Here is a 15,931-nt window from a genome sequence, read left to right on the forward strand (position 1 = left end):
TCAACAAAGTCAATATGATGTTTAATGCATGTTTTGCATCATCTTCATGTTTTTCAGAAGCATTAAATTCCTTGATTGTGATGTCATGTTTGGGCTCAACAAGTAAATCCTCCACAACAAACATACAATATTTTCTTCTCTTTTTGTACAGTTTGAAGATGTCAATACTAGTCCAAATACTTTGCGTCCAACCCAAATTTGTTTTCAAATATCTTTTGAAAAACTAGGTCATCGGTCAAATCCGTTCTACGAAACAAAAGTTTAAAAAAAAAAAAAAATTATGAGAGCCTATCTTATCCCAACAACAACCCTCAATATGTGCAACGACGCATAATGAAGGTGATTTCGCATGACAATGCAAGATCGAGGCACACAATCAATTGATTTTCACAACTTGCATTTAACAATTTGACAACACATTTATGTTGATTTATATCAAATGAGCCTACAACAATACACTCATCAATCGTTACAAGATTACACGAATTCAAACTCAAAATAAGAAGAACATACTTATTCAATTGAATTCATGGAATTGCATAATAAAATTTGTATGATAATCACTTGAATGTGGCTCCCCTATTAGGTTATATGACACACGAAACGCAACAAAGGTTGAATTTAAATTTTTTTAAAACACACAATCAAAACCATACCTCAGTATCCATATGAAGCTTAAATGTGCACAAATTATTACTAGGAGGTTTGTGCATCAGCAGGTGTTTCAGAGGCATGAGTGTGCACTCTCTCTCTCTGTTTATAAAAACTTGTGAAATTATGAAATCGCGTCTATTTATGTAGATGTTATGCATGATCGTTCATCAAAATGCATGACCGCACATCATTCTTATCTATATCTTGTACAATTCATGATATAATCAAATTTTAGGGTGGATAAGGATCATGGATAATCCTTATCCAAGGATCATGGATGTTTGAGCATAACATGATCCATGCATAGTCGTACATAACCCAAAATAATCGATTTGGGTTTTATCCTCATCCAAGTGAAAAAATGCCCAACTTTCAGAATATTTATTTCATTCAAACATCTCAAGATTATTACACTTTGGTCCCTAGGTGTTATAAGTTGCACTTTGAGTCCAAAGACATCTCAAACTTGAAATCGTCCATCTAGATACCAGACCGAATTCATCTTAAATAATCTTATGTCTCCAAATTTTGATAAACTCCTATTATGAATGATCCATAGACTCTTCGTTAAGGTGATAGTGAATGGATTCATATCGAGCTCTCAACCCGACAACCATCCACACACAGACCAAGATTGACTGCTAGTAAGACATCATAACAACACGACTAATGAAGTGTTAGTGATTAACTCTAAACCTATCAATAATACAATTACTCGTATAGTTTGATTATTTTATCATACAATATTTCTTCAAGTTTGAGATATAGATTTAGTGTATACCTCAAGGTACCCTCGTTATGTATAGACTAAAGTCTGTATCAATGTCTCTGCAATATTGGATTGAGTAATGACACAATCCTACTGAGATCATAGATTTTATTGGTTGTCAATGCCAATCATTATGGCCTATCAGAGATATTCGCTTTTATGCTCAGAAGTGATAAATATTTTATTGATTTATTATAGTCTTCGAACATATCTTGATATGATAAATTACCATCTTTCTGACAACCTTCTATAAAAAATACATACGGTTGGTGTCAAACTATACTGATTCTTGTAAAAGATAGTCTGATGACCTCAAGTTTAAGGACCACATGTACTTTTGTTTGCTAAGAAGATTTATTTCATAGACGTTAAAGTAATCATTTATATAAAATCTTCTTGGCAGGTTTAGCTAGTGGACACATCTACAATGTATATTCATATATTGTACCAAACTGTCAACAAACAATTTTGACACATTAGATTTACTACCACCTTTCAATAGAGTCTTTTAACACTATGATAATCCTAATTATATTATATGTGCCCTTAATTATGATAATATCAGAACGATAGATGTTTCTAGAACAATCATTTAATATGAACATAAGGTTCTTACAGTCAGTTGACATGCACTAATTCCCTCTTCGCAGTTTAACATTCTAAAGACATTTCTCTTAGCATAATTATATGCTCCTATGGACCAAAAAAAAAAATCACGGAAAATTACATATATGACATTTACCCATGAACTTGAATTATAAAAAGAATTGACTTTAAGACGCTAATCCCAACAAATCTTATTATATACATATCTCAGTTTACTTGAAGATATTAAGATAACACCAATTGGATAACTTGTAAACTCCCCGTCTATAAGTTCCTTTTGAAGTTTTCAGTTCTCTGTCCCAAGGATGTTAACAAACTCATACTATTATTATTTTTTTTTTTTCAGTTTTCTGTTATCTGTTCCGCATAGAGTCAAATTATTTACTTCTTTTTAAGTTTTCTTTTATCTGCTCTAGAGAAGTTGGCCTGAAGAACAGGTGTTGTTAAAAAAGAGAACCTCAAGGTGTAACTGTAAGTTCACATGGAATTTTATCATGATAAAGCTTTTCATTTCTCATTACTGACGTTTGTTCCATGGGATTAAGGAAGAAACGATGCAATGAGATTTCATTGCTTGGCAGTCCCCACATCATGATTTTGGAATAGAATATTAGTTTGCTTGGATACTGACATTTTGGCTTCCTATCTTGGAGTTGCTATAGCCTATAACTAAAGAGCACGTGGTGTATCGGCAGCATTTCGCAGATTTCTTTCATAGTAGCATTAATCAAAATTCTCCAGTGATAATGATTTTGATTTAGACCCTATCCTTTTCACGTTTGACTAGTTGAGTAGACATATACCTGCTTAAGATTCCAAACATTATTGATTTAAGTTTGGTTTTCTTTACAGCAACATGTGACGCAACAATTACTTCCCTTGTACAGGATGCCAAAATGCTGTTAATTTGTTGCTGCCTGTTATGTATGGCCAAAGGTTCCCACCCAAAGTTTGGTAAAAAGACTACATACTTATGGGAGATCAAAAATCAAATAGCCACCTAAAGTTTACTTCATTACCACACACCTATGAATTTTTAGTTAGGGTTAAAGGATAAAATTATCTATTTATCAATAATATTAAATAAATAAAATATATCTCATTCCCCCCCTCATTTGGAAAACTAACCATTTCCAACCAAGATTAAGTTTTGAAAAATTCACTTTTTCTTTTAAGGTTTCGATTTTTTGGCAAAACTTTTCCCTCTCCAACAACAGGCACTATCCGACTATCTCTCTCTCTTCTTCCAACCTCGTCTTCCTCAGAGAAGATGAACCATCTTCGTCCAAACCAATTGACAAGGTCATCAATTCAATCTTGTCAGTCTGATTCAACAACCACGTCTGGAACCATGGGCTAGGAGAAGACTAGAAGATGACAAAAACATGAGGGATTGCAACAGATTCGATGGAACGCCATGGTCTTTGATTCATCTTCAATTAGTCATTGGTTAGAGCTTCTTCGCATGTCATTAGAGTCATCGGCGGTGGTAGAGGGAGTAGGTAGGATGGAGATGGTGATCAATATAGTTGTCATTGTTGGAGAGGAGAAAACCTGGGGATTTGATTGTGGAAAAGTCTTTTCAAAGTTGAGACCTAAGGGTGAAATATCTATTTTTAAAATTGGGGGGGGGGGGGGGGGGGATGAAATTAATTTATATATTTTTTAATATATAATTAAAATGACAGTTTTACCCTAATATTTTATTGTAATTTTAATGGAAATTTAGAAACAAGTGTGTGTTTGGGTTTTTGAACTTCTGTGGATGTGTTTTGGTCTTTTCACCAAACATTGGGTGGGAATAGTTCTTTGGCAGTTATATATTTAGAACTGTTGATTCTGGCAGGTTGATATTGATAATAATAGAATCCATGTACCCAGTGCCATGGCCTACTTTTGGCAAAGAAATTGAACTGGTGAATCACTTCTGATAAACATATGTTTCTGACTTTGCTGGAAAGAGACATTTTTATTTCATTCCAGTTTGGCATAGTATTTTCTTCTCTTTGATTTGTTGCTTTCATGGACACAAGCTAGTTGGCTTTACCGAGAATTTTGTCAACCATAACTCTGTTTCACAAGCTATTTTCTACTCTTTAAGACCAATGAAGTCTTATAGAAGCTAATAAAACTTACAAACTATTTCCAGCAACTAGAAGCACACCTGTTGGCTATTGTTATTCACCAGATTCCAGTAATGAAGCCATGGAAAACTATATGAAGATACATCTATATCATTATTATATATCAATATGGAGATAGTGAAGCCAGAGAACTATAATTTTTGGTGGCCTTAGGGCCAAAATATTGGCAAAAAAAAGGTTGTGTAATCTGGTTCAAAAGTTCCTAACAGGGGTTATTGCTGAACCCATGAGTTACATGTAAATGGACAATGGTTCACTCACAACACTGTATGAGGAAGAACCAAAGATAAAAGAATCAAACATAGACCTTGATTCTGAATATTTTGAGAACAAATGCAAAATACAAGTAGAAAAAATATATCTAAAACATGGTTGCAGTAGTCATAAGTCTGCAATAATATCCGTCGGCAAGAATACCATAACCTGTAACTACAAAAGCTTTTACCAATATACGGGCGAATTCTACTACTGGTATGTACTAAATTTAGGAAGATTCAATTTCTAAACATACACTCTGAAATAATATCCCCAGAAACTTGTCCATTTTGATATTCAGCGGTTGCATTAAATTTGAAAACCATTTTGAATTGTGATCTGAACTGTATATACTGTTTATCTTGACTGGCCAAGTAGTTGCTCTCTTATTAAACATAATCCATGTGGTTCACACTAAGTGGTCCTTACAGTCTAAGTAGCTAGATAAAGCAAAGTAGGGGAAAGGACTTGATGGCTATCATTCTTAAAATTGTATACTCTAAAGGTTCATTTGGTTGGGAAATTTAAAGATTACGTTAATAATCTATCTTTTATTACTTTATTGTCTTGTTTGGTTTACAAAGTAATAAAAGATTTCAATAATCTTTCATTATCCAGTAATCCTCATGGTAATCTATCTTTTAAGATAATATTTCAATTTTGGTAATAAAACATTCCCCAAACCAAACGCCTCTAAAGAACCTTCAAAATTCTCCACAATTCCTATTAAATCAGGCACATGTAGCAACAAACAGTCCACAGAAATCTGAACTCAATCACACTTTATCGTGCGCAAAGAATGAAATGATGAAATCATGTCTTAAGAATATGAATATTGACAATATTGACCTATAAGTATACTAAATTTCTCTGCAATTGAAAAACTAGAAGGGATTTCAATAACTTGTTTTAATTGGGCAGTGGATCACAGTGCTCTTTTCTTCTTTTTTCATCAAACAAATATGCCAGAGCTTGATTAGGCTATTGTTTTGGAGTCAAAACTTCAAGAAACAATGGTAAATGCCACATGATCGTCCACAATGTATTTGACCAATAATATGAAAATTTTCTAAATGTGCGCCAAAATCCAGTCTCAAGAATCAGCTGAAACCAATAAAGCACGCAAAAGTTTGACCTTTCTGGCAAAAGACAACCACAAAACAACATTATCAATCCTCCAGAGTCATTAACCCGTGAAAATTCAGGTGGGGGTTGCATTCTTTAGAATAGAAATCATTATTCTCAATCAAAGACCTCAACATCTCAATAGAGAAGTTAGGATCATTGGGGTCACTTGTGACAGACGCAGCAGATGAATCTAAAGTTTCTGGTTGCATAAAACAAAAGAAGCAAGCTTTACTACTAGTATCGCCAAAATTCTCACCAGCATCTGCAAAATCATCAGAAAGAGGAGCCCTTTTGTTTTGTAGTCTTTGTCTTCTCTTATAGAGTTGCTTTTTTGCCTTTGCCACTGGAAATAGGACCACCTTCTTAACCCTTCGTCTAAATTTCTGTGTCCAAGAAAACCCTCCATGATTTTCCTCACCCTCATTCCCATGGACCCCACCACCACCACCTTCAACCGTCTGATCATCATCATCTCCATCATAATCATCATCATCAACTGTACTACCAACTCTAGAAATTTCTTTATCAGACTCGGACATGAACAGATATAGGTATTTACATAGCGCAGAAAGAACAAAATCAAAATACTGAAACAAGGGCCAATACAGCCCTTGACTGATGGGATCAAATGAGAAGAAAAAGAAGAGAACCTATCAAAACTGACCTCAAGTTTCTCTCCTTTGTTCAGAGAGAATGGAATTTCAAGTAGTCGGGCCAAAGAGAAACTTTTTTTTTCACCTCTTCTAAAATTTCTCAACTTGAAACAGTAACCACTACAAAATTGGAGTTTTATATAACTACAAATAAAAATAATCTGTCTATGGCGTGTATACATAAACCAAATTGGGAAGATAATTCACCAAAAAAGGAAGACAAGAATAGTTAAAGCTCCAAGTGTTGGCTTTGGTGGGAGGCATATAAATTTGTTGTTGACGGCGACATAACCAAGTACTCTTGTGAACTCTTTGCAGTCTTCTGGCCCAAAACGTACCCTCTCCTATTGGCTATAAGAGAAGTGTAGTCATTTACAACCACAAACACCAATAACAAAAATGAATCTACATAAATATGAAAGCAACTCTATATTGGAATATCGGCAAACACTCCTTCCCAAGATCATCCCTTTACTTTATTATTAGTTACAATAAAGGAGAAGCCACCCAATTTATGAAAGACTTCATAACTTATGGTAACAGAAGTTGAATTAATGATCCTGTCAATAGCTTACAATTCTAGTAAAATGGGTAAGAATGGATGAGTAAGATATTAACTTGAGAAAAGGTCTTGGTAAGACAGGTGACTGATGATTAACTTTAGTCGGTGTGACTTAAAATTATCTCAATGTGATTAGATGGACATTAGTTGACATTTTTATGAACTTTCCTAGGGTAAGTACTTTCAAAACAGTAGAATCAAAAGACTAAATTAATGAGGCAGCAGTTAATATATGACAGGTTATGTGTATTAATTTACAGTTCTTATTGAGAAGATTTAACATGGACTACAAAAATGGGGATGCCAACATGAATGGTATTTATTTGATCACAGACCATTCTAATTACTCATATAAGCCTGTCTAACTACAACCGGTGTTGGGAGAGCAAGACCATTCTAATCAAATGAAAGAACTACCTTTCGTATGTAAAATTAAGCAACCTCTTGTTACATCATAGAGAGGCACTGACTTTGAGAGTGAAGTGGGGAACAAATAAGCTTCCCTTCTTAATGTTGGTCATCTTTCACTGAGGCTTACACTTTCTGGGGAAGGAGAAGCGGCTGTCTGAGGTGTTAGAGTTGCTGCAGCTTCACACATCTCACCAGGATCTTCGTTGGTGGTAGAAAGCTTGGCATTGAATATATATCTTCTATATTCTTCCTGGAATTTGCTATCAAACTTCTCCTGCTTGTACATGGCATAACACACCACATTGCCTTCCCACTTTTCCACATTGTACATGGAAAAGTGGAAAGAGATCTTCTCCATTAAAAACTACTCCAAAATATGTGTATCAATCTAAAGAAGAGAAACATAACCCTCAAGGAATCATGGCTTTGAAGCAAATCAATTTGGCACACGACTCACGCGTACGAGACATTAAATACTCTCCACCTACCGTCATCTTGTTAGTTGAAATCCTGATTGTTTGTGTAGAGTTTGATTAAGTAGAATGAAAGTTTTAGCATCACTATTTGTACTTCTAAAATTGAGGGCAATTATACAGCTACAAGGTTGTGAAAGACTATCTCTTTTCTAGAAGCCTCATGCCAACACAACCAGGACCATGTATACCACGATCTTCACAATAAATCAGCAAAATGGATTAATTTCATATGTTCCTGAAATAATTTCCATAGAATTCAGCAACAAACTGCGAAGTGTCTTTACTATTCCATGCATTATGAAAACCACTATCGTATCATCATTCATTATCATTATTGTATTCAAACGTAATTCCATCCCTATAAAACGGCAAAGAGAGGCAATAAAAATGAAAGAGGTAATTCCTTTGTAATTGACTTTACATATATTATCAGCTACATCGTTCACATATGCCCTTATACAGTTTTTCGGTTAAACCACGTAAAAAAAAGACTCTAAAATGAGTAACTGTGTGGCAGTTGGAGAAAAGAATATGGGATGCAGCTGCTATGATTCATCCATTTGATAAGGAGAAGAATGAATATGAATGTGGTAATTATGATTAACCAATGGAGCTGCAGATCTAGCTAATTGTTCTGAAACAGAGATTCGTCAATAATGAAGGTGAAGTTTGTGAATCTTTTACCAACTAAAACACAATGAGGAGTCAGGTCTGTGACGTGTGGTCTAATTTGTCATCTACTTGACAAGACAGACCGCTTATATTATTGTTAAGGTTGGATTCGAGCCGAGTAGAGCTCGAGCTTGCTTGAGCTCACACTCGGCTCGGTTTACATATAATTGAGCTCAAGTTCAAGCTCAACGAGCTCGAGTTAGTGAAAGTCAAGCTCGAACTCAATACGAATTCAGTTTGATTCATTTTTCGTTATTAAAATGACAACATTTTAATACATATTAATCAAAACGATATCGTTTTGTATCAAAAATTTTAATTAGAAAATTTGACGAATAGCTCGAGCTCTAGCTCAACCGAGCTCATATAAGACTGACTTGTTTCGAGCTCCTTCCAATCAAGCTCGAGCTCGAATGAACTCATTTCGACTCTAACCGTTATTGTTGTGATTGTTTAATTGTTCCACCAGCACTAGCTGGGTTCATCGAGGACTGATTAAGATCGTACATATGCACGGCTTAATCTCCTTAACAGTGTCCATTTGCTGAGCTTGGGTTGGTAGATATTCATAAGCCCGGACCAACATATCAACTACATGTTGCCATCTACTTTGATGGCTTTGCTTTGAGAATTGAGATTTACCTGGGAAACATCTTCTCGGCTTAGGATGAAGTGAAGTTGAAAATTTAGTCACTTTTGGGACAGTGTTAATCAATTTTGGTGATTAATAATTAGGTCAAAAGATTTGCTCCATCAGTTGTGAAATCTCAAAGTTTTATCTTCTAATTTTTTTAAAATCTAAATATTTATTTATGAATCAGTTTATGTTATAAATCTCAATTATGATTAGGGATAAAATCATTATTTACTTAAAAAAATTAAAGTTTTATCACATTTTTTTCTGTAAGTTTAAAAATCTTACAATTTACCTCACCCAAAGTTTGAAAAGTGGTCATTTCCCCCTTAAGATTTTTTCCTCTTTTCTTCGACGACGATTCACCATCTTCGACCATCAACCTTCTTACCTCCTATCTTATCTCTCCCTCCCAGTCTTTTCCTCTTTAGTCGTCTTCGGCCAAGACGATACAACGAATCCTTGATGAAGAGATCTTCGTCTCTTCGTCACACAGTCACCATGCGTTGGCAAACCATGGTGAGATCTCTTTGTCTAGAGATCTTGCAATGAAGAGATCTTTGTCTTTTTATCGCACAATGGGACAAAGAGACAAAGATCTTTTCGTCTCTTCGTCACACTGTGCACTGACAAATCACAATGAAAGACAACCAGTCGAATGAAGAAAAAAGGAGGAAGTCATCATAGACGAAGTGGTGGTGGGAGTGAGGAAAAAAATCCAAGATGCGAGAGAAAATAATCACTTTTCAAAATTGAAAATGTTTAGACATAGATGAAATTGTTAGTTTTCAAATTTTGAAAGAAAAAATAAGGTTAAATTATATATTTTTTTAATATTATTATTAAAATATAATTCTATCCTTATTTTTGACTAAATTTTTTTAAAAAAATTGATTTATAGATAAATGTTTAAATTCTTGAAAGTGTGAGAATGAGACTTTGAGATCTCACTATACCTTATAGAGAAACAAGTCTTTTGGCCTAATAATTGAACTAAAATAATTGTTTGTGATGATGAGAGTCACTTTACCACTTAACATCAATACTAACTCTCATTTACTAGGTGAACAAAAATTTATTTAAAAATAAATCATATTAATTTATTCATATAAATTACACCTCACATAACATAAGGAAGGGATCTGTAGCATTATGAAGGTGGACCTGAGTCCACCATCAAAATTGAAAAGCAATGAAAAATGAGAGAAAGGTCTACCCTCTTTTTTTTATTGAATTATTCTATAGTACAAACATTCCCCAAAATTTTTATTCCCTCTGAATTTTTTAACAAAGTACTCAAATTATATTCAAAATAAAAAATAAGATTTTGTATATACTAAATTATCCAAATATTCATACCATTCATAATGAAGATATCATTGAATACTTTTAAAATATATTAAAATAAAAAATCGTGTTATATTAAAAAACTTCATGTATATTATTATGACTTGCTATCTCTTTTAAATAATTAATATTTAGACATTCGGATCTTCGGATGTAACATTATAACTTGATTTTTTAATCGATAAACAAAAGACATGTTGATCTTGTATTCGTTTGAACCTATACCTATATAACAACTGTTTTTTATGAGGAAACCAAATATACTCACAAGTGCCTTAAATATAAAGCCTTCATGAGGCGACGACATTTGTTTAAGTGATATAATTGTTTATTTTTTTATTTCAAAAGTATTTAATTATATACTATCACATTAAATTATATTGATATATTAATAATATTTGTTTGTAGATACAATATTACTCTTATGTGCATGTTCTCTCTTTTATGTTGAGGATTCAATTTGACTTCGCCAAAAGACTTGTTCCCACCCAAAGTATAGTGAAATTCTATAAGTCTTAATTTTTAACTTTCAAAAATGCAAATATTCACTTATAAGTAAATTTCTGTTAAAAATTTCAGTTAAGATTAAAGATAAAACTGTTATTTAACAAGACATTTAAAAAACTAAACTTTTATCATATTTTTCCCCCTCAATTTAAAAATCTCACTATTTGCCCCCAAATTTTCTTTCAAATTTTGAAAAGTAGTTATTTCTCCCCTAAGGTTTTCTCTCCTTCTCTCCTTCTAATCGTAATTGCTCTGGATTCAATTTGACTTTTATCAGACATGAATCAGGAATTTACTCTTTGCTTGATATCATCGCTTTTCAAATTTCATTAATTAAGCACATATTTCTCATTGTTAGTTTTTTCAACTTTCCTCGCTCACTTCTCATCACAAATTTTCTAAATTTTCCTTATCAGTTGATACTTCATGGTATATATATCGTATCATCATACCACCGTATCACTCATGGATTTCATAAGTTTATCCCGAATGACATGTATGAAAACAGTTTAACATTTACATACAGGCCAAGAGACTTATTCAAACCCAACTATTGTTGTTTTTTCAAATTTTTATTTTTTAATTTAAAAAAATCATTTCACCTACTTATAAACTGTTAAGTTTATTGATTTTAAAAATAAAAATGATATTTTACTTATAATATTTTTAAAAAACTAAAATTTTATATTATTCCTCCCCTTTTTAAATCTTAAAAAATAATAATTTTCTTCTATGTCAAGTTTATGATTTAGTTAATTTTAATGGTCTTAAGATGGGTAAAAACATTTTTTAAAATTAAGGAGTAAAAATTAAAAAAAGTAACGGTCTTTGGGTAGGGATAAGTTCTTTTGCCATATATATATATATATATATATATATATATATATATCATTTCAGAACAGTTTTTAAAGTTGTCTTTTTTCATTCAAAATCAAACGATTGCTTTAAACATAAGTAGCTGTGTGAAAGGTGCAATTTAAAAGAAGAATGTCCATATTATGTTTGACTTAATAATAAACAGTAGGATCTGGCACAGTTGCTGATCCTGGAATATGCTTTCTTATTTAACTAATTCATATTTGTCCACAAAGAGAAGCAAAGAGATGAGTGAATTTAGTTAGCACTTTCGACCTGTAAGTGACGTAGATTTCCAATGTCTTTGTGCCACCTAATCCACTGGAATTCTTGCTCCTTATAGTTTAATAACAGAGAAGATTATCTCACGTTTCTTTTCTTTTCTCTTTTGCCTTTATTTTTCTTTTCATTCTCCGTCATCCCCACCAAACCAATATATATAGATATATATATGGGTAACTGTAGCAGTCTTTCTGCAACTACCCAAATGGAAATTCCGTCAATAAATGAATGAGAAAGTTGTCATTTTTCAAGCTATTCTTCTCAAACAGCTTGCTCCATATGCACCATTACCATTAAATATGCCATGCTACTAAATTAACCTAATCGGATTAAAGTTGATAAAAACCTTTGACCAAGATCCAAAGGCGATAAATGGATTACCCCAATATCAAATCAAAGATGTCTTAGGGAAATGAAGTCTTGGAGATGGCGCTGAGTCATCAACGATAAGGAAAGAAATAAAGAAAAGAGTGGTGTGGCGTGGTGTGGTGTGGTGTATGTAGTCAAATTCAGCAACAGCAATGGTAATATCTTTACACATCATCATTCTCTGCATGTTCTTCATTCAACCTTTCATCTTTGGGAACTGCATGCCTAACTTTAGTCTATGGCACCTCAAACTAAATTCAACCTTGAAATTTTCAAACTTTGAACTTTAAATTTCATCAATCCCCTTTTTTCCATATCCCTCATTTACTTGAAGAAAAGGATTCCCTTCCACCCTTGACACCAACCCGGCATAGCTTTCGCAAGACAACAGTAAAGTCAATGACTAATTACATAAAATTTAGCAATTACAGAATTTATGATCCATACTAATGGACATGTGAAGCAACTAGCAGAAGTACTTTGACAAAAAGGAAAAAAGAAAACATATTTATCATTTCTAGACTAATTTGATGAGAGATTTGCAGGAAAGTTACTAGCTTTCTGTATATAAAACACCAAACTCTAACAAGCAAGCATATCATCAAATCTTTGAAGAAACAGTAAGAAAAAGATAAGATAAGGATAATAATATGATAAAATAAAAACGGAGTTGTCTTGTCTACCACTACAGGAAGCTGGAGGAAGAGCTGCAATGTTTGTGGTGGTAGTTGTGGTTTACAAGACGAACAAATCTTCTTCTCCGATAGTTTAAGCTCCATCTAAGCCTTGACCAAACAAACTTCCGAAATTTACAAGCCGATCTTAGCTTCAGCCCCATCACCGTCTTGACTCTTATAAGAGATGTTTTGATTCTCTCACTCGCACTCTTCTTTCTGCAGAAGTGGTAGCTTCTCAGGAAGAGCCGTCTCTTCTCCATCATCAATTTGCTCTGCTCCATGTGCCCAAATGACTCGCTCCTAAAGAGTGGGGTTTGAAGCTGATTGTGCAGCACCAACAACATGACGGGTTAGAAAGAAGAGAGTGAGAATGATAATTTGGTGGAAACTGAAAGGTTATGAAAATATATATAAGAAGAAAGGGTTGAACTTGGCTATAGAAATGGATTAGACTTTCACATAGCTTTGGAGTTTGGTTTTGGCTTTGGGATTCTTAGAAGTTTGTCTGCCATCAGTGCACTGCCTTAGAGAGCCTCTAAACCTGAAAATATTATCAAGAGCCAAACCGGTTTCTCGTAAATAAACCAACTTTTACACGTGGTTCGGATATGCTTTGGATTACGGCTGCTCGCTCACCAGTTACTCCCTCACCAGTTACTCGCTGCCACCTCGACAAGTTTATTGTCCCAGAGTTAATCAGTTTAGACAGATTTTATAAAACTAATAAATTTTCGAAAATTTAAAATTATATCTCAAAGTCCTACTTTTTATCCCGTAAAGTTAATTAGTAAAATTATGTATAAATATTTTTATTATATAATTTAAATATATATAATTTATTATTATATAATTAAATATTATTTTATTTTTAATTTAAAATTATTTAATTATATAATAATATATTATTTATATATCTAAATTATGTATAAAAGTATGTATATAATTTTATTGAAAACTAATTATATTTTCCCATAATTAACTTTGACATACTAAGATGACAATTTAATATGACCCCTTTAGTTTCTAAAATTCACGGTATAATCCAAAGTCAAATTTTGTATATAAAGTGTTAATTGATAAAAATAAAAATTTAAAACTTTAACTATAATTTTTTTAATCGAGTTCAATTCAATAGCTTTTTATCTTCAATTCGAACTCAATTCTATAATTTTGGAATTCATTGATCTCAAGCTAGACACATCAAAGGGGTTAGGTTGAGTCAAAACCCAATTTGAGCTCCCTTTTTTCGGCACGGTCGGTAAGGGTCCAACACACATTATAGCGGTCCATGAGCCATGCAAGTTATGTCGCAGGCTAACTTGAGGTGGCACGACATTGTGCACTATTTAAAAAAAATGTATTATTTATTTATTATTAAATAGAAAATCCAAATAATTTACACAGAAAATCTAATAGTATTCATTAATATTATGAAAATTAAAAAAATAAATAAATTTATTATTAATTTGATAGAAAAACAAAAAGATAATATGGGGAATCAAAATTATTATTATTTGTCATTGTTTTTATAAGAAAAAATTAGTATGAAAAATTTTAAAAATATAGCCAAAAACAAAAAATAATTGAAAAAAATAAAAAATATATATATAATTAACAGACCGACCCACCAAAAGCTCACAAATCGGTCTATTAAGAACTCAACATGACATAAGTCATGTTACAGGCCTATATATTTTTGTAAGTTGGCCTACATAACCCATAAGCATAGTGGATCACGCTCAAGTTGATCTAATATGACCCATTGTCGTCTTTAACTCAAACTCAAACTCAAACATTTTGCATAAGTCTAATCGAGTCTAACTTGAGTCCAATAATAATCAGTTTAGCTCAGTTATGATGCTAAGAAAGATTAAAGATAAAAGTGATTTTCTCAAACTAGAAGATATTTAGCATTCAAAACAAACCTTATGAACGATCAAGTCATTAACCATTTATGTTTATTTGTTGAGTAATATTGTAAACTAACAATAAGTATTAATTTGTATATTAACGATAATATGTTAGTATATAATTATGTATTAATTTTTAATTAAAAATTATTCAATTAAATGATAATATATTATCAATCATACATAAATTATTAATAATTATTTATTATTATTTATTTATCTTTTCTAACCTCGGACAAGCTCAAGGCCGAAACCAAATTGGGGTGGGTCAATTGCATCAACTTGGGCAGGGGTGGTTTGGTTTCATTTGGATAGTCTACATCAACCTCTTGTGAGAGTGTTTAAAATTGGTTAATTGAATGGATTTAGCCATTTTTAAAATCAATCTAAACAAAATTTTTTATTTAGAAAAAAATCATAAATTAAAATTGAATTATTTTTTAACTAAATTAAAAATATTAATTAACCGAACTAAATATTTGGTTAACCAGATTTAAACCAAAGTTTAAAGAATCATCCTATTTTATTAATTGCTTATTCATTTTTTTAAAAACTAATTCAGTTCGGTTAACTGGTTTAAAAATTTTGACAAATCGATAATCAAACTGAAAAATCAAATTTTCTATATTCTTAAATCAGTATCTGAACTAATTTTTTAAATACCCTATTTTTTAATTCGCTTTTTGATTCAAAAATTGCTTCAACTGGATTATCGAATATTATTTTGACACCCCTAACCCCTTTGTAGCAAATCCCCCGCTTGAGGATTTTCACATCCTACCAAGAACAAGCGGATTTGCCAATTAAGTGGTATTTTAAAAATAATAAAACTATATATTTATAATAATTCTTTATTTAGGTATAAAAAATGATTTATTATTATATAATTTATTAATTTTAAATTAAAGATAAAATAATAATCAATTAAATAATTGTATATCATTATTAGTATCTAAATTAGTATTGATTATAAATTTATAACTCATTGCTCTTTTAAACAATTCTAAATTTAAAAAAAAG

General features: G+C 32.1%; 1 protein-coding gene across 1 annotated transcript; it reads right to left on the reverse strand.

Moving 5' to 3' along the window:
- Positions 1 to 5,195: 5,195 nt before the first annotated feature.
- LOC123221624 lies at positions 5,196 to 6,517 on the reverse strand. The gene is made up of 2 exons (XM_044644491.1): positions 5,813 to 6,517; positions 5,196 to 5,567 (listed from the first exon to the last, which is right to left on the reverse strand). Exons 1-2 carry the CDS (start codon positions 6,093 to 6,095, stop codon positions 5,410 to 5,412), a joined length of 441 nt encoding a protein of 146 aa, XP_044500426.1. The 5' UTR covers positions 6,096 to 6,517; the 3' UTR covers positions 5,196 to 5,409.
- Positions 6,518 to 15,931: the final 9,414 nt, after the last annotated feature.

This window comes from Mangifera indica, chromosome 7, assembly GCF_011075055.1.
Source record: "Mangifera indica cultivar Alphonso chromosome 7, CATAS_Mindica_2.1, whole genome shotgun sequence".
Classification (NCBI taxonomy): domain Eukaryota; kingdom Viridiplantae; phylum Streptophyta; class Magnoliopsida; order Sapindales; family Anacardiaceae; genus Mangifera; species Mangifera indica.

What these genes read in the sequence shown, in the direction of transcription:
- LOC123221624 (XM_044644491.1), bottom strand. Translation starts at nt 6,095, where the DNA reads ATGTCCGAGTCTGATAAAGAAATTTCTAGAGTTGGTAGTACAGTTGAT. An exon ending in TGATGATTTTGCAGATGCTG is followed by an intron (nt 5,568 to 5,812) that starts GTGAGAATTTTG and finishes GTCTTTTGCCAG; the next exon opens with AAAGGTCAAACTTTTGCGTG.